Source organism: Lepeophtheirus salmonis, chromosome 5 (genome assembly GCF_016086655.4).
Source record: "Lepeophtheirus salmonis chromosome 5, UVic_Lsal_1.4, whole genome shotgun sequence".
Lineage (NCBI taxonomy): Eukaryota > Metazoa > Arthropoda > Copepoda > Siphonostomatoida > Caligidae > Lepeophtheirus > Lepeophtheirus salmonis.
This window is the reverse complement of record NC_052135.2, coordinates 42,876,766-42,896,629: the sequence shown is the minus strand read 5'-3', so window position 1 is coordinate 42,896,629 and position 19,864 is coordinate 42,876,766. Positions and strand designations below refer to the sequence as shown.

The 19,864-nt window shown below is 30.5% G+C and overlaps 2 protein-coding genes and 1 long non-coding RNA gene across 5 annotated transcripts; 1 reads left to right on the top strand and 2 right to left on the bottom strand.

The window, feature by feature from the left end:
- The first annotated feature begins 731 nt into the window (after nucleotides 1–731).
- Nucleotides 732–4,864, top strand: LOC121117065 (uncharacterized isomerase PA2770). Of its 3 annotated transcripts, XM_040711365.2 has the most exons (3): nucleotides 732–919; nucleotides 973–1,056; nucleotides 3,361–4,864. In XM_040711365.2, exon 3 carries the CDS (start codon nucleotides 3,365–3,367, stop codon nucleotides 4,169–4,171), a length of 807 nt encoding a protein of 268 aa, XP_040567299.1. In that variant the 5' UTR covers nucleotides 732–919; nucleotides 973–1,056; nucleotides 3,361–3,364; the 3' UTR covers nucleotides 4,172–4,864. The 3 variants fall into 3 exon arrangements, with proteins under 3 accessions (XP_040567299.1, XP_071744785.1, XP_040567298.1); XM_071888684.1 differs by lacking the exons at nucleotides 732–919; nucleotides 973–1,056 and adding an exon at nucleotides 2,535–2,670; XM_040711364.2 differs by lacking the exons at nucleotides 732–919; nucleotides 973–1,056 and adding an exon at nucleotides 2,734–2,882.
- A 595-nt stretch (nucleotides 4,865–5,459) lies between these two features.
- Nucleotides 5,460–7,342, bottom strand: LOC121118307 (uncharacterized). Its single transcript, XM_040712883.2, has 2 exons — nucleotides 6,385–7,342; nucleotides 5,460–6,326 (listed from the first exon to the last, which is right to left on the bottom strand). The coding sequence occupies exons 1-2, from the start codon at nucleotides 7,169–7,171 to the stop codon at nucleotides 6,244–6,246; spliced, it is 870 nt and encodes a 289-aa protein (XP_040568817.1). The 5' UTR covers nucleotides 7,172–7,342; the 3' UTR covers nucleotides 5,460–6,243.
- Nucleotides 7,343–11,578: 4,236 nt separating this feature from the next.
- On the bottom strand, nucleotides 11,579–12,846 carry LOC139905585 (uncharacterized). Its single transcript, XR_011780463.1, has 3 exons — nucleotides 12,401–12,846; nucleotides 12,209–12,348; nucleotides 11,579–12,146 (listed from the first exon to the last, which is right to left on the bottom strand). It is a non-coding gene; the product is annotated as an uncharacterized lncRNA (long non-coding RNA).
- Between the last annotated feature and the right edge of the window lie 7,018 nt (nucleotides 12,847–19,864).

Sequence of the window (19,864 nt, the reverse complement as noted above, 5' to 3'; positions counted from 1 at the left end):
CGCGCGGATCTCGTTCTCGACGTGGCACTCTCCACAAATATAGATCATAGGCTGCTTGGGCGCCCCGCTACTGCCTGAGGAATCCTTTATCACGCCAGAGTCCATTTATTACTTAATAGTTCAAGACAAGAAATTAAGGATAGAGTAACACACACCACAACTCAGCCTTGCCTGTTTTTATCGCTAATATTAATCAGGAATGCCCAATTTGAAATTTCAAACTCAACACACTTCTGTAGCAGTAATTGTAATTTCATTCAAGGGAGACAAAACCATAAAGAAAGAAAAATATATATAGGTGACAAGGTATTTGAAAGACTGTTCCATTGTATTCAGCTGTTAAATTGGGTAGGCTTTTCAGAAAAAATTCCGCCGAAACAGCCATAAATTTAAAAAGCCTAATTTTTCCTCCATATTTTAACATAATATATTTTAGTAGACCAAACAGAACAGCTGTACTTTATTTCTCAAGATAAAAATATTTATTCTCCGTGTGCCTTACTTAGCCTTGCCACCAAATAAAAATCTTTGTCACCTCAATATATTTCTTTTTCTAGTTGCTATGGAACAATCATGCACAAGGAGGGAATAAAGAACATAGACAAACAGAGGAAAAGGGAGTGAAAGAGAAGAAAGAAAACGAGAGAAAAATCAAACAGGAAAATTATAACTTTTTCCTGAACAACTCAAAAGAATTCGAACTCTCTAGAAAAAATGTACTATTAATAATTAGTACAAATAAAAGGTCTTTCTTGTCTCAAGTAGAACGTAGTTGTTTATGCTATTGCTCACGACTATTATGTAATCTAAAACAGCATTAGTATACATAATACATGTAATAAAGAAATGATTCCTAATATTACACTGTGTACATTTACTTTTATCCTTTCTTCGACAATAATATATGGTGTTGTAAACAGTATGTTATTACTAATATTTGAGAATTTAAATTACTGCCCCTTTTCATTGTAGCAATGTGCTTTACTCGAACGACTTCATGATGAGTCATCATTCCACATTGATGATTGATAACTGATAAGAAACGCTTCGAAATGAGTAAGCGCAACCTTTATGAGGATAATAATTCTAGTTTATTAATCCACCATTATGTACTGTTTCTAAATGAAAGCTGGTTATTTATAACAAGGAATATTAGTGTCTACTGGAAAGGAAAGAAAAATAAAGGCTATACAAAAGAGGGCCTAAACACGCATAAGATGTAAAAAATTTTATAAAATCATATAGTATACTCTTTCAACAATAATGAAGATATATACTAAAACAAACTCTGAATCTTCTTCCTAATTATTTTTTTTAAAATTCGTATTCAATATACGTTTTCCCTTTTCCGTTTGTATCACATTTCGTTTTTTCGGATTTTTTTTTTTCGGTACATTTTCGAATCTGCAATCCATTTTGTTTTAGGAAAAAAAAAATCAACTTATTCACCAAAAATATCAACTTATTAGCCATAAAACAAACTTCCCCTTCAGAATCTGGTCTCATCAGAATGAAACATACCCCCACTCAAAATTATGAAAAACTTTTATTTTGTGTTTAAAGTCTGTATCTGTCTCTGTTTTTGAAATAAATATCCTATAGTTTTTATCAGCGGACATACAAACATCTACTATAAATTATAATATAATAATTGATATTTGTATGATTGTTTGTTTGTCTGCGGATTAGCAAGTGTGTCTTTGTATGCTTAGTATGTGCACAATAAAATAATTCGTAATAAAATATATAATACGGGTACACCCAAGGTATATATAATATATATATACCTTGGGTACCTCTTAGTATAACTGTAATATTTTAAATATTACATAATTATATACATATATCGTAATAACTTGTTCGAACCAATTCTTTTAACAATTTATTTTTACATTCATTGCCAGATAACTCCAGTCTTATATGATTTACAAGTTGCAGCTAAACAACGTGTTGAAACACTTTAAATAAAGAATTCACCAGAGCCCTGTAAGAAGAGTTACGTCACGAGATTTCAGCGCCCCTTGTAACAGATATCAAATGGCCCAAAAAGAACTTAATACAATAAATGAATACTAAAAAAATAACTTGATTCAGCTTAATTATCATGAAAAATTGTATAATTAATTTAATAATAATTTCTTTAACTTAGTTAATTTTGTATACACATTCTTCGTCGTCCAAAAGTAGAAGAAGTTATTCTATTTTCTTTGATAATCGCAGTTTGCATTTGTATATATGCATTCTTATACTAACACTTAGACACAGTAAAAAATAAAAATTTTATGACATTTATAGACGACTTAATTAATGGAACCGCTACTTAAGTTATTTAGTTCACAATTTTTGCATTTTTTTTTAATTGATTTACAATATTTGAATAAAGCCTCCATTTTTGCAAATTCATCCAAACAGTTTTTGGTTCAATAGATTAATTAGACACATATAGTTCTTCAACGAATCTTAACTGAAGTGAATTCTCAATGGTTTTATTAGACCAAACGCGGATTTTGGAATGTAAAGACTTGCAACTTAAAACATTTATATGGTTTGAATTAAATACCAAAGAGATGCACATTTTTAAAAACTTAAATTTTGATTCTGCGTCCCAAATTTTGACATCTTTCTCCTTCAACTTATTCTTTAATTTTTTCATTGAAGAACATTTACAATGTGAGTATTTAAAATAAATAAAAAAACTATAGTTTCTGACACATGTTTCAAGTTTGAACCCATATGAGGAGATTGGACATTGAAATATAAACATATGAAAAATTATATTTCTTTAAATTCTTAGTAACTGTTAACTTTTAAATATATTTAAGAAGTCTTCCCTTTGGATATCATAAGCTCTCTTGGACTCTGATTCAAGATAAATACTAAAGGTACTTAAATATTTATATTTATGATTTTGTATTATTTCATTTGCTTTTTTTATATGGAATCGAAATGACCGGTTGTTGATTTTTTTTTATCCAATACACTTCATGAACGATATTTCTACGAAGAAATATACAAAACGGAAATATAATTATGTTTCTAGTCATCTTAAAATAAGGACACTCCAAAGAAGAATATATGTATTACATTATTATCACTTTAGATTATGAGCTATGAATTGAAGCACTCATGTCCAATGATGGAATTCATTGATGTTCAATTAAAGCAAATATTTAGTATTCGTATTAACGAATGATAGGATTAAAAAAAAAAAAAATACACACATTTTAAGAATATTTTATAATTAATTCTTAATGTCTCTAGATAATCATCATTCTAATTGTTTAGTGAAATAATAATGTTACTTTTACTACTATATAATTTTTTTATTCAAGTTTATAATTGTCACTTTTTAATTTTCAGAGTTATGCAACAGAGGATTTCAATATTCCAAGTTGATTCCTTCACAGATACAGTTTTCAAGGGGAATCCCGCAGCCGTCTGTCCCTTGATGGAGTGGCTTGATGATAGCACACTTCAAAATATAGCAATTGAAAACAATTTAGCAGAGACTGCCTTTTTTGTTAAAACTGGAACGGGACACTATAAGCTAAGATGGTTCATGCCTCATGGTGAGATAGATTTATGTGGTCATGCAACACTTGCTTCTGCATGGGTTATTTTATTTGAATTACATTCTGAATGGAATAAAGTCACATTCGACTCCCTCAGTGGCCCTTTAGTTGCTTCCAAGTGTAGTAATGGATGTATAGAATTGGACTTTCCCTCTGCCAAGCCAATTCTTCATCAAGATCCGGATGAAATTAAGAAAGTTCTAGCTCAGGCGTTTTCTCTTACTCCAAAAGAAATTTATACTAGCCGGGATTTGATTCTCATATATGAAAAGGAGGAACAAATTCGTAACTTGAAACCAAATTTGGATATTCTCAAAAATCTTCCCTATCTTTGTACTGTGATTTCTGCACCAGGTCAGAATGTGGATTTTGTTTCCAGAGTATTTGATGCTAATGCACCCACAATGCAGGAAGATCCCGTAACTGGCTCTGTACATTGCTCTCTGGCACCGATTTGGAGTCATAAACTAAAGAAGAAAGAATTGACGGCTGTGCAACTATCAGAAAGAACAGGGTATTTGCATTGTGAGATCAAGGGAGATCGAATCTGTTTACGGGGTCACGCTGTCCTTTACTTGAAAGGAGAAATCATTATTTAATTTTGTAGCCATACAGTAATTAATCAGGCCCTAGGAGACTAATCAGCAAAAGGCAAAATGAAATAATTGCATTTTTTGGTTTAGGAAAGTTTATAAAACTATTACATAGCACCCTATGCAAATACATATTAGTAATATTCATTTGACATGATTAACCAATGATTTAATACTAACTTATTATTGGATTAACTTTAACACTCAAGCTTGAGAGAGTATTGTACAAACTTTCCGTTGATTCAAAAATTAAATATATAGTTATTTATGTATCCTAACACTTAATCTCTAGTAATCCTCATAAAGTATATATTGTATACATAATTGTATTAATTTGTAGTTCTAACATTATGTTACTGATAAAACGATTATATTCTTAAAGATTCAAAAGATATCATTTGTATACAATATTGTAAAGATGAACGATATTCCCTTTCAAACAATATCTTTATAGAAGGTATGATACTATTAATAAACTCAATTTTAAAAGAATCTAATAAAATATTATTTTTTCATTTAAGATATATTTTGTTTCATGACCTTTGACTATGCTGAGGTTTGTCAATAAATCCTTGGTACTTTAATTATGCTAGAAAACATAAAAATACTTAAGAAATTATTTAGATTTATTGTATCAAAATTACAAAATAAAGTAAATAAGAAATGTTTTGAGTAAATAAAAAAAACTTTGAACAAAAATCAAGAAAATACTCTTATAATATTTTTTTATATCATCTTCTGTATATAAAATAGAGTTTGTGTGTGTCCTTTATAGGTGCCCACACCGTTGGACCTAGGAGGCTGAAATTTTGCATGTGCCTCTTTTGAACCTGGTCAATCTAAGAAGGGGGGGCTTTTACTACAACCAAAATACAAAAACCGTTCTTTTGGAGGTCAAGGAGACTAGATAGGGGGTCGAGTTATAAATCAAAAAGTTATTGGCGTCTCAAAAAACACCTATACGAATAATAGAAATACATTTCTATTAAACTTGCTGTATACATAAAACCTAATATTTCAGTCAACTGAAGGTTTTGTATTCAAATTTTTGGGATGAGTTGAGATACCCATGAATGCCTACTATGGTTAAGAACCTACTTTTGATCCATGAGACTTAATTTTGGTCCAATGTATCACTTTTCAAATATTATCTATTTATTTATGACGATTAATTTTTGACACTTTAAGTGCTATTTGTGGTGTCTCCAAAGGGTTAATTGTAATTATGTGTTGGTAAAATTAACTATAGTTAGTCAAAGAACCTACTCAATTCAGAAAAATCATTGTAGCTTGCTTTTATATTGACAGACCACTCTTTAATTTAGATAATACATAACAATATAGGTAATCTTTACTATATAATGACATTTAGAAACGGAATATTAGTTAACATGAGAATGCTATTGATCCCTTTTTCCTTTAGATTTGCAGTCAATCTGCAGTGAAATATTGTATAAAACATCGTTTAAAGTGACTTTAAACCCTACATATAAGGTATCATGTATGATTTATCTTGTAGTAGTTTCCAGATATACAAAAAAAAAATACATGTTTTCATCAGAAATTTGTAAGATCATGTCGAAAAAATATATATATATCTATGAAAGTTTTGTAGCAACGATAACAATAAAGTGAAACCATAGACTAAAAAACAATAATGATAGCATAATTATTGATAATTCTTTCAATTTCTTTAGGGAGATTTGTACAATTGAAAGAAGGTACAAAAAACAGAATATAGAAAAAAACGATGCAAAAGTATAATAAAGTTCACAACTGAAAAATTTGATATAAATTAACATGATAAATACTTTTTTTTTTGTAGAACATTGAAAATAAAATCAAAGGTAATATATTTATAAGGTATAACAATTCTTTTGGCTACTCAAGACGAAGGCACCGAAAACATCTCCACATTTTGTTTTTTCCAAAGTTTATGAAACTTAGATATATGGCCTTGAAAACCACTCTTGGTTCTATGGCGTGTTCGGCATTTCGGACACTCGTACACTGTTTTACTATTTGAATGATATGCTTCAAAATGACGACTCAGGTTATAGCTTTGACGTATCACTTTCTTACAGATCTGACAAACAACTCCCCCCACAATCTTCTGTAACCACCTTATTTTGTTTATAATACTCGAAATCCATATCTAAATCTACAAATAAATACAAAATGATCAAGGGTTAGAAAAAGAATCATTATAACGATTGCACCTTCATCATGCTCCGACGAAGTTCCTGGAATGGCTTCGAGTTCATTATGATCTCCTATAACTTCCTCGACTATAATATTAGGTTCCGTATCACAATTAACGTAGCTGTTCTCTTTTTCCTGGGTGTCAAGGTTAATTTTGGCCACAACGTCCATTTTGCTTCTTTTTCTGCGTTTCCTTCTCTCAGAAATGCTCAAGTCCTCTTGAAAATCGTCATCATCATCCCCACTAGCCAAACAACTAGGTACAGCAGATAAGAAATGAGTGGAAGGAATGGGAATGTCCCTGGATCTTTCAGTGGGAGTTTGAGGAAGAGAAGCCTCTTTGAGTGATTTATCTTCGGGGGGAGGCACAGAGAACGACTCTTCTTTCTCATTAATAGGCACCATAGGACTAGTTGACGAGGACGATTCCTTGATTCTAGAGGTTGAATGAGGTTGGATGAGTCCTCTGATTTCGAGTTCGAAGGCAGTGCTAAGGAAATCCTCGAATTCGTCTTCTGTTAAGCTCACTTCTCCATTGTACATAAAATAGAGTAAAGATTCCAAATGCTGAAACTTGATCCCACGTAAATACACCAAAGGATGCTCATGAGGAACTGACTTAATGATGGAACAGAGGAGCGGAGAAAAGGCACTCAAAATCACCTTGTGAGCCTTGATCTGATCCGACCCACAAACCAGGGTTACATCAAAGAAGTCCCCGTTTTGACGTAACACTGAAAACTCATTCTTTATATTCGACTCATACTCATTCCAACGAACATGGAAACGCTCAACAGATCCCATTCTAATTAATAGGAGCCGTTTGCAGTCAGCTCTTTAATAACTTCCCTCTTATTATAGAGATTCAGATGAAGATTGAAACCTCTGAGATTTTTTCTTCTTAAAATAACTATAATTTCTTCCTAATTTTTCAAAGCAAAGAACATCGATGATGATGTCAACAACAACAAAGATGACGTCATTTAGGAATATATCAATCTTAATCGTATTTTGCTAAATAATTTATATTCTCTCCAGCATTGAATCCTTTAATTATATAATGTAAGCTACATTTTCCTCCGAATGATTAATAGTATGAATTCATAGGTACTTATTTTGTAATATTAAAATACATCTATCTTACATACAAAAATATTTCGACTGATCTTTACTAAATGTGTACATAATATGTCATGTTAGTACAAGTTGTAAACTAATAATTAGATAATTGCAATAATTTTAAACGAAAAGTTTGAAGTATTTGTTATAATGATAATGCAAAAATTGAATATTTTATGAATGAACATATAATTTTTGAGGATTTGGAAGAAGTTTACGAATTGATAAGTATTGCCAAGGTATCTTGCATATTATAAAGTTCAAATGCCCAGAGTTATATTACTCGTAAGTCGTAAATACATAATACATAAGTAATTTAAATAGATCCAAATCAAACGATAACATCAATTAATTTTTCAATTTATAGTAAAAAGGTTTTCTAACGATGATGTTCCATTATAACCTTTGAAACTGAGTAGCCAGTTTATGACAATTATATCATAAGCCATTTAAGACATTAGGCCAGAGAGGTCTTAAAATATCTTTTTTTTTTTAAGGTGTCCCCCGGAAGTATGTACACCCAACTGTTGTGTTGTATAAATTCGAAGGAGTGGAAAGTGCAAAAAATTTGCGTACATACTTTGTACATGACGTCCCCAAAGATATTTTAAAATTAATTTTATTAAAAATAAATTTGTATTTTATTTTGTTTGTAATTTTACTTTAGTTTTCAGTCCTTGAGAATTGGTACTAATTGTAACTTGAACTACTAGCAGATTGTATGAGAGAAAACTCCAAAAATCTTAGATAAAAACTTGAAAATATTGACGTCCTGGTTAATATTTTAATACCTGTGTTCAACTAATTGCCCCGTATAAAACTAGAGATTTAATAATTAAAAAAAAATCAGATAAATAAAAGATATAAATTGAGGACATGTGAGTGAGGACGATTGATCACTCTAGTACAGTGGTTCTCTAACTATTCAACCACAGCTTTTCAGGTGCACTTTGTAACATTTATTAAATATTTATTCTATATTCAACAGCATATTTTTGCTGTTGAAGTAAATCTATCATTTCAGCATAATATTGTATTATACAAACCACGTTCGCACAATTAATTATTACAAGTTTGAACTTGTCAAATTTTGTCCTTTTGCCCAAAAGTGACAAAAAGTTTTTAGTTCGCAAACCATTACTACATGCCGGAAAAGGAGTTATTCGCTGTGAATAAAATACTGAGTCTTTAATCTTCTTTGGTCAGTGCTAGTGAACTGACTAATTGTGACACTTTTTAGTGCATTGAATCAGTTTACTAAAAATATTCTCTCTAATAAAAATAATTTCCTACCATTTTTGGGAATGATTCAAACTGATGTTTAAAGAACCTATATTAAATTAATATAGCAAAATTTTTAAAGATTAAATTGTAGCGGAAAAATTATATTGCTCAAGTCATAAAACTTAAAAAAAAGAAGGTAATTACACAACAATTAAAATAGATCAAACATAAATTTTAAATACAAAAATACTTAAACGCAGAAACTAAAAATAACAGAGACCAATGCTTATCAAATAAAAATAAATAATTTAGACACAAAAACTTAACATCTTTTACTCTGTATACTCTTAAATCTTGTAGAAGAAGTATCCATAAACAAATTATGAACAGCTTCAGGGAACTCATAAGAGTTTGATCCTCCACATAAGCCTTTATCATGATATTCCTGCTCCAAATAACGTTACAAAGTTCATCTTTACCCCATGAAGGGACAAAAAAGGAGTTTTCATAGAGCCCAGCGAGCTGTAATTGTCTTCTATACAATCAACCATAGTAAGTATCGTTCGAACTTTGCATGCTTTATTCCATATAAATTTATTTAATATATATAAAATATACATAATAAAATATTATGGGCCATTGATTACTACATTACTGTATTTATTTGGATCGAACTCCATTTAATTAAAATTTAATCCAAATTAGTATTAAGTAATACAAGCTGGCTGACTTCAGTTGGATTTTAAAAAAATCTGCGTTCAGTGATTATTTGTCCTATCTTGCTAAAAAAACGGACAAATGTAGCAAAAATGTATTTTTTTCATCAATTCATCAAGTTTAGGATAAACAATCCGTCGACTTCGCCACCAGACTAAGGGGTCTGAAGTTATTGATAATAAAGATTCTCCTGCAGAAGTAGGAACTTCTAAAACTGCATCTGAAGAGGCGTTATAATACTCTATAATCTAGTTTGAACTAATTCGAAATTGGACGTCTTCACTGAATATTAATTTCTTTATCAATCTGTTTGTTGCGTCTTGACGAGGGAGAGACGCAAGCTTATTTATAATAGGAGAGATCCAGGATGACCGGGAGAGATGAGAGGAAGAAATGGCGTGGAGGAATGAAACTACACTGATTATATGCTCATGTGTATTCTAACTATACTCTAAATATATTTACATAAGACGACACTATTTATAATACATAAAACTCAGTACTTAAATACATAAACGAATATACAGGAAGATAAAAACCAGAAAGGACATATTGAATACATAACACTGTTGCTCTAACTATGGCTGTGAGCATGACAAATTATATTCAGAATGCACTGAAGCCAATGTTAAATCCCCAGAACACAGTTATATTTACCGACTTCCTATTAAATCTGCAGCGGATACAAAGTGGTCAATGATGTTGTAAGCCATGGGAAGAACGAAGAGTTTGCAAAGTACTTGATAATGTCTTCTGTATCCAAGTAAGGTTTTGTCCATGAGTCCTCAAACCAGCACATTTGCCTAATAGAGGCTACTATATGAATAAGTTTACTAAAAGAATATAATTTTGGAAACATGGTCTAAGGTTTCTCTTGGAATGCCGTGAGAAATGACCAAAATAGCCACAGTCAACTGAAGTTAATAATAACAAATCTAAAACTAAGGGGGGGTTTGATCTGGCGAAATATTTTGTTCAGATCAAGGCCATGGCTTCTAAAAGTCATAAAGTTATTGTTCATAAAGCACAAACCCGGCCTACTTTGTTTATAGATGAGCTTATTCGACAATGTTCCTAATTATCTATGTAATGTATTTCATATTTCCTTTCCCCTTGTTCATATCTTCTTGTATTTTCTTTTATGTATTAAAGTACTGCATTTTACATAGTATAAATAGTCTTGTATTTTGTAAATAAATTAGAGTAATTTTTTGTATTAATGAGAACACAGATGTTCCTGTGAAAGTGTTTTACTCCTCCACGCATTCCTTCATCTCATCTCTCCCGGTCATCCTGGATTCATTGGCTTAAACAATTGGAACCTCTTAACCCTCGTCAAGACGCAACAATCTATAATTAAAAGACTGCTTATCCAAATATGATAATGTGCCCGTAAAGAGCCTATTCAATCCTTAAACGTATCTAGAGAAGAATCGGAAGGGGCCAGAGTTATTTTAATTAAATTCAAACAAGAAACCAGGGTTGTAAATGAAATAAAAATCCTTAAGCAAAACTGCTCTTAGTCTTCAAAACGTAAGATTATCCCAGAATCATCTGTCAAGCATCTTCCTATTTTTTAACTGTTGAATTAATTTGTTATTCATTAGTGCCAAAAATTGGGACAAAAAAGTAGCCATATAGGCGGTTATAGTAAGGCTTCTTAGAACCGACTTGTCAAAAATATTTAATGGGAAAATTTTAAATGAGCTTTATTATGGGTATAGTTGATAATATTGTAGAGAAAAACGCGTGCGAGGAGGAGGGGGGGAAAGACATACGGTATCATTGTTTAAAATACTGATGTGATTATCATCTGCCTGTTTTATTATGATTTTTGAGAGTATAACTAATGTATTTATTAGCAAAATGTTTAATGAAGATATACTACGTATAATTGACTTCGATGTTTTTTATCCGTTACAGTAGATTTGAAAACGTCACACTCCATGAAATTGTAATTCATTATGAACCTTATTCTCAGAATAATAGCTAATGAAACGACAAAGTAGAGTATTTGAAATATATTTGAAGCTCAAAGTTTAAAAAAGAAGGCTTAAATTAAATATAACCTAGATACTAAAAAATAAACCACCATACATTTAAGTTATATATACAAAATTAAACAATTAGAATCATATAACTAAAAATAACAATAAATTATAAATACAGAATATTGAAATAATAGATTGATCCAAATAATATTTTCTTGTTCTGACATCGGAATTCTGTTAAATATGTCATAACTTTAGGTTGCAATACACAAGCGAGACGTGGAGTTTAATCAAAAAGATAATCACCCTTCTTCTTCATGTGGAAGTTGCTATATACAATGGTGCACAGGATAGATATATCTCTACCGACGAGATCTAACTAATTATTAATAATAAAGTAAATGTCAAAATCATAAAATTAGACAATAAATATACTAATAAAAATTTTTTATAAATAAATTCATCGTAAAGATTTAGAGCAAAAGCTAATTATGTAGTAATGTCCGGCGATATTACTCCCTATTAAGAGCATCAAAAAAGATTTTTCCCCGTTATTTAGGTATGCTTATATAACAACATACTATTATCATGAAGGATATACACAATTGTCAATTATAATGCAACACCCAATGTAACTACCCTCGTTGTTGTGACCATTTAAACAGTTGTTTTGTCTTTTATGAGTTTTCTGAACACCACTTCTTGGAGCCCATCAACCATAGCTAAGCCTTTAGTGATAAAAAAGTAATATTTATTGACTATGTAATATTGGAAAACCTAATTATCATACCCAAGTCTTAAAGCGAAGTAAGTAGTCTCAGACAAACTAGTTGCAAACCATTCAAAGCTACTACCCCCGTTGTTGTGACCATTTAAGGAGTTGTTTTTGCCCTTTACTGAGTTGTGTATCATAATTCTTGATATGTTTAGCTAAAATAGAATCATATTTTATGGTTAGATTTAAAAAAAATTGAATACTTACTGTGAGATAGTACAAAATTCAGAGTTCCATTTCGATATTCGTAAATACTTTTTACTGATAACTTAATCATCATTTGGTGTGGATGACTCAAAACATTTTTATATGTATTTCTATATATGACATCAGTACCAACATCCTCCATTAATTTAATGATGGCTCCTCGGGAAGGGATATGTTTACCCTTGTATTTCTCCATAAATTTTTTGAACGTAGATGGTTAGCAATGGATAAGGTTATATTACATGCAATAAGCATCGTTGTGAGATCAAAGTTAAAGTCTGACTTGATGTATTCATCGTTAAATTGATTTTATAGATGAATATCCATACTCTTGTTATGAGATGAGGATAATGAGTGGCGTGTAATTCTAGACAGGGGACTAAAGGCACATTTATATCGACAAATCCGACAAACCATCTGTTTCTCATCCGGTAAGTATTTTCCAAATTCATTTTGGGGATTTTATTCAGTTCTCTATCGACTATCACCATCTCATATTATATTAATATTGAATAATAAAGGCAGGAATGATAACGTTCATGATTGATAGAAGAAGATGTATATTATTTAATCAATGATGCCATAAGTAATTCTTCTTTTCTCCTCGCATGCTTTTCTATTCTTACCAAAATTATCACCCTTAGCCATAAGTAATTCTTCTTTTCTCCTCGCACGCTTTTCTATTCTTACCAAAATTATCACCCTTAATTATGGGTAATAATGTACTTTATTGGCATGAACTGGACTTGTGTTTATTTCCTTAATCTCAAAGCTGTTGGTAGCTGCTGTAATGAAACGTCACGATAGGTTAAACATTAAACTCTCTTTTAAACATTCTTCAAATGTTCAGGGGTACCTTGTTAATTTTTGGTTTATTTTTACATTGCTTAACTATGTAGGTGGATTGGTATTTATTATACAATATATGTATGTACATATATATAAAGGTCTTATTATGTAAGCTTTTGATTATAATTCTTCTTAAATATAATATTTTTATTATTCCAGTAGTTTGGTTAGAGGGATCACATTAATCTTTATGAATATAATACTCAATTAAAATGTGCACAAGATTTTATAGGATTTATGCTTAGCTCTGCAATAAGGTAAGTAATTAACCAATATATTCGATTATTTTGCCTCTCAATTGCGGTCAAGTACTTAATTGAGTTTATATATGTATTTATACATGTATGTAGAGGCATATATAATATAAGTAGGCTATAGATACCTCCTACCTATGTAAATTAAATTGAATAAAATATAATATATATATACTTTAAATTCATTCCTCTCATTACTTTATTTACATAATATGAAGACATGTGTCTATTCAATAATATCTTAACAATATATTATTAAGAAGGTTCTCGCAACCTCTCCTCCCTGAAGGACTTAAAGAGTCCTTCAGAAAAGAATAACAAATGCGAATATATAAAAGTTAAACTATAAATTATAATGATTTAACAGTGCATTAAGTTAGAAGCGTGATATCTTAATTTAAAATACAGTGTTTGATTTATTTAAGTCTAGAATCATGACTTAGATATGTATTGCACTAGGGTGCCGTAGTGGTTAGAGAGTAACTAAATCCAAAAGTATCGAAACTGGACCCGGAAACATAATGAAACGAATTTTTCATATGTTTCATAAGGATGAGTCATAAAGAAAACTTTGGATTCAAGCCATATCTCGCCAAAATTAGGAACCTTCAAATTTATTCTGCTCTTCGGGAACTTCATTTGATCTCTTCTGATTATAAACTTGAATCTGAGGATACTAACAAAGTTCGTCGTAAAGACCCTAACATAGTCCGAAAAATATTGAAAAAGGATGCCATTCCATCCCTGAACAACAATTGGACTATTTCATCTAGCACAAGATATGCTAAATTTGGCCAATTAATTCTGATACCATTGACGCTCACTTTGGACTTAACAAGAGAGGATGCGGAACAAATATTGATTTAAGTGGTAGACAATATTTGAAAGTAGAAAATTTTTCATTCCTATGAAAAATATTATAAAATTTGGCGATATCTCACTAAAGGAATTATATTTTATTTTATAAATTTTATTTGGATGAGGAAAAAATTGAAACTGTGTACCTATCTCTCAACTTTTCCTTCGCTAAAAGAAACGGGAAAAAGAACCTAAAATCAATTTGTAGTTAGATGAACTGTTCTTAATAGGTCCTTATTTTTATTCAGGCTTGGAAAAGTAGCATTAAATAGGTGCCATTCATTTTTGAATTCCTAAGCGCCTTAACCGGAAATAAATGAACGGTCATAGGTATATAATTAATTTTCTTTTTCTCACCTGTTGCTATTATTATTTAACTCCTGATTAGGTAACCCTCTTTTCTACTACATTCAATTAGATGCAAAACCTGATTGAATATTCGTGTTTGCTAATGAAAGACGTAGAGATTTGTTGCAGAGTTATAAGTAAAGTCCTTGTGGGACTCAGAGTAGAATTGAGGATGGCATCGGAATAAATCTTTGCCAAGGTCCATGTTTATTTCCTTCTCCTCCTCATCCCTCGTAGCAGCTGATTGTAGCTAAAGTAATAAAAATGTCATAACAGCTTAGCTGCTCTCCTCCAAAATATTCTTCAAATTGTTAGAATTACCATGTTAATTTTATTTTTTTAATATGGCCAAAATACAAACGATTTTTATGAAAAGTTATTTGAAAAAAATGTTTGAACAGCGTTAATTTCTTGGCTCCTTTATAATTGTTCTCTTACGATATTTGATATCTCAGAACCAAAACAAAACAAACTGGCTAAACAACAATCACGTGATCAATTTTATAGCTAGTAGAATACTTTTTCGTTCGCTAGAGAGGGCGGAGGTTATCCTAAGTTACTCTATGAGTTATAACTAACTACGTAACTTCCACTAGCTCTCAAGTTAGATTCCTCAAAGGAAGAAAAACTGCATACATCACCTTGAAAAACCCTAAAGTGACGTCATCTGTAATACCTCAAAAGTGACATCTTGCAAAGGATTTTTTTCCCGTAGCTAAATACAAAATTATAATTATTGATTATGTGGTCGTCATTTCGTTTAAGAAGAAAATGAACGGATGAATGGAGTTTTTTTTAACTAAATCAACAAATCAGCCCCTGAATAGAAATTTTTCATAAAATAACTGATGAAAGGTAAATTGTGGGCCTGATTCTATAGAATATCCCAACATTCAGAACACTGATAATTGAAAAAAAAAAAAAAAAAAAACACCTGTCATTAACAAAATACAGGCTAAGTTTATATATAAGTCCATTGCTTTGATTGACTATATCCTAATTCCAGCTAAATCAATCAACATTCAGAATATTTGATTAGTAGGCGAATTTACAGTTGGAAAAAGAATAAGTGTAAATTTTAACGTTAGGGCGATAGAAAATTACTTCAAAAATATTCAGTTCCTTAATCAATTTGATTATTTATATTAAACAAGTTAATTAATAATTTTAATTTGAACTAATTACTTATATCATACTTTGAAAATGCACTTTTGATACTTTGCCTTTTGTTAAGATGGTGGTAATAGTTGTTTTTGCCTACATACTTGGTAAAATGCACTTTTAATGCATTTAAACATATAATTAAGGGATATGAAGCATATCAACTTAACTTTTTTTTCCAATTAACTCGTGAAATAGTAAAAAAAGAAATAACTATATTATTTAAATTAGAGGGACTCAACTGTTAAATTAGAAAGAAAGATTCCATTTTTATATACAGATATAAATAAATGTTATAATTAGAAGCTGAAAGAGAAAATCTTTTTTTTTAAAAGGTATATATTCATTTATGTAAGAAAATGTATTCCTTAAAATTATTATAAATTTTACAAAACACAGATGTTTACATCACATGGTAACTTTATTGTATCTCTCAACCTTTCCTCCAAAAAGAAAAAAAACCCTTGAAATTCAGTAGTAGTAAGCCAATTTTGTAACTCTTTCCTATGAAGTGTGAGTCTAGGGATGCGTATAGGGACTAAATTGGGTGAGCGTAAATTTAAAAAAAAGGTTTATGTTTGTAAGAGCAAAGTATAACTACTTTTATTCATTAATAGTGGTAGTCCCCGGCATTGCCCTGAGTAATTAGGCGTTAATGAACGGACAAACTTGGCTACAATAATACAAAAGATAATTTACTATGAAATCCTCAGTTCCACAATTGGTTTTTCATGAGCACACTCACATATAGTCACTCAATACTTATATGTATAGTTGATAATATTGTAGAGAAAAACGCGTGCGAGGAGAAGGGGGGAGAAAGACATATGGTATCATTGTTTGAAATACTGATGTGATTTTCACTGCTAATCACATCAGTATTTATCAGTTGCCTTTTTTATTATGATTTTTGAGGGTATAACGAAAGTATTTATTAGCAAAATGTTTAATAAAGATATATTACGTATAATTGACTTAGACGGTAATTCATTATTAACCATATTCTCCGAAAAATAAATAATAAAACGACAAAGTAATAGTATTTCGAAATATATTTGAAGTTCAAAGTTTAAAATAGAAGGCTTAAATTAAATATAACCTAGATACTAAAAAATAAACCACCATACATTTAAGTTATATATACAAAATTAAACAATTAGAATCATATAACTAAAAATAACAATAAATTATAAATACAGAATATTGAAATAATAGATTGATCCAAATAATATTTTCTTACTCTAACATCGGAATTAAGTTCAATATGTCATAACTTTAGGTTGCAAAACACAAGCCAGACGTGGAGTTTAATCAAAAAGATAATCAATCACCTTTTTTTCCTCATGTGCAAGTTGCATATACAATTGTGCACAGGATAGATATATCTCCTATATCTAAATAATAAACTAGATATATCTAAATAAGACTCCTTTATAACTGATAAGACAATTCAGGCAACCATTCTTGACTTAATGTAGTTTTCTAACATGAAATCGTAAAGATTTAGAGCAAAAGCTAGTTGTGTAGTAATGCCCGGCGATATTACTCCATATTAAGAGCATCAAAAAAAGAGTTTCCCCCGGTTATTTATGCTTGTATAACAACATACTATTATCATGAAGAATACACTCAATTGCTAATTATAATGCTACACCCAATGCAACTACCCCCGTTGTTGTGACAATTTAAGCCGTTGTTTTTGCCTTTTATGAGTTTTCTGAACACCATTTCTTGGCGCTTATCAACCATAGTTAATCCTTAAGTGACAAAAATGTAATATTTATTGACTATGTAATATTGAAAAACCTAATGATCATACCCAAGTCTTTAAGTGAAGAAACTAGTGTCAGACAAACTAGTTGCGAACCATCCAAAGCTACTACCTCCGTTGTTGTGACCATTTAAGCAGTTGTTTTTGCCTTTTATGAGTTTTCTGAACACCATTTCTTGGAACTTATCAACCATAGCTAAGCCTTAAATGAAGAAACTATTGTCAGACCAACTAGTTGCGAACCATCCAAAGCTACTACTCCCGTTGTTGTGACCATTTCAGCGGTTGTTTTTTTCCATTTAATGAGTTGTGTATCATAATTCTTGATATGTTTAGCTAAAATAAAATCATATTTTATGGTTAGATTTAAAAAAAATTGAATACTTACTGTTAGATATTACAAAATTCAGAGTTCCATTTCGAAATTAGTAAATATTTTATACTTTTTACGGGTAACTTGATCTTAATTTGGTGTAGATGACTCAAGACATGCTGAAAATTATATCGACTTCACAATTTACAATGGGGGTATTTCTATAAATGCCATCATTACCAACATCATCCATTAATTTAATGATGGTTCCTCGGGAATGGACGTGTTTACCCTTGTATTTCTCCATAAATTTTTTGAACGTAGGATGATTAGCAATGGATAAGGGTATATTACATGTAATAAGCATCTTTGTGAGATCAAAGTTAAAGCCTGACTTGATGTATTCATCGCTAACTTGATTTTTTAGATGAATATCCATGCTCTTGATATGAGATGAGGATGATGAGTGGCATGGAGTTATAGACAGGGGACTAAAGGCACATTTATATCAACAAATCCGACAAGTCATCTGTTTCTCATCCGGTAAGTATTTTCCAAATTCCTGGGCCTCCATTTTCATAAATCCAGACAGAAGGCGACGTTAATTTAGGCGTTTTATTCAGTTCTCTATCGACTATCATCATCTAATATAATATTAATATTGAACAATATAGGCGGGAATGATAGCGTTCTTGATACAAGAAGATATATGCCATGTAAACAATGATGCCATACAAATAGTTTTTTTTGGACCTTTTTAATCTTTTTTTTATAGTTTTTGTTTCTACCTGAGGTGGACACATTCAAAACCATAGTAATTTGGTGCATTGCCCATAATTGTCTCTTCTAAACCGGCCATCTTCTTCCAACCTTATAATGTTGTCCGGAATCCTTCCATACCAAATTACCTATCAATTCGATAGACAGTTCGAATATATACACCAACAATAGAGGATATTTTTTTTTGGGTTGCCACGTGAGGTCAAATGCTTCTTATTACTTATTTATTAACACCACATACATAGCAGTTACTTTATGTAATGTCAACTCTCAGTTTGATTAATCTAGTCTCCTTCCAACATTTTCAATGATCATATATCATTGCCTCAAAACAAATCTTGATTTATGGTACATAAACTTGATTAAGTGTATTTTTTCCCTTCGTATAAGAGATAGTAAATTAAAATATACTCTATTATAATTATGTATATTATACTGGTTGTTAAAGCTGTTTTTTTCGAAACCTTGGAGGGACATTTTCCAAAAATCTTTCCTAAAATAAAAATGAAGAAATAAACAATTTGATCGATATTGATCAATATTTAGGGGTTGTGTACGGTCTCTGAAATTGTAAATTTCACAATTTTCTAAAAACAAACACAAAAAAAAAAAACCACAAATTCTTATCTAAAAAATTGTCAATGCAAGTTAAAATAATTTTTTCTTTCAAATCAACAGTTATTTTAAATGAATAAACAATAAATTAAAAGTTGTTTATTCGGTTCAATCCAGTCTTAGGATTGGTCCTATCAGTCCTTGGGATCAGTCCTTCGGACTGTCAGTACTAAAATTGATTTTTACAAGAAGATATAAAGTTCAGTGACGTCATCAATGACCAAACTTTATAAGTTTTAGGACTGAACTGGACTGAGACTGAACTGGAGTGGGGTCTGCAGTCTTAAGTTCTAAATAAGGACCAACACAACACTAGTTGTATAGTGTTCTCCTAAATGATATATTACTTTGGAATGACATTATTGTATTATTTTTTGTAGAAGAGTATTACCCAAGACAATCAGAGTTAGTTCTAAAAAAAATCTATAATTACTTAATATATATCATATCATTATATGACCAATAAGTGTAGGTATATAGAACATCTCCAAAATCTTTTTTTTTGAATTGTTAAT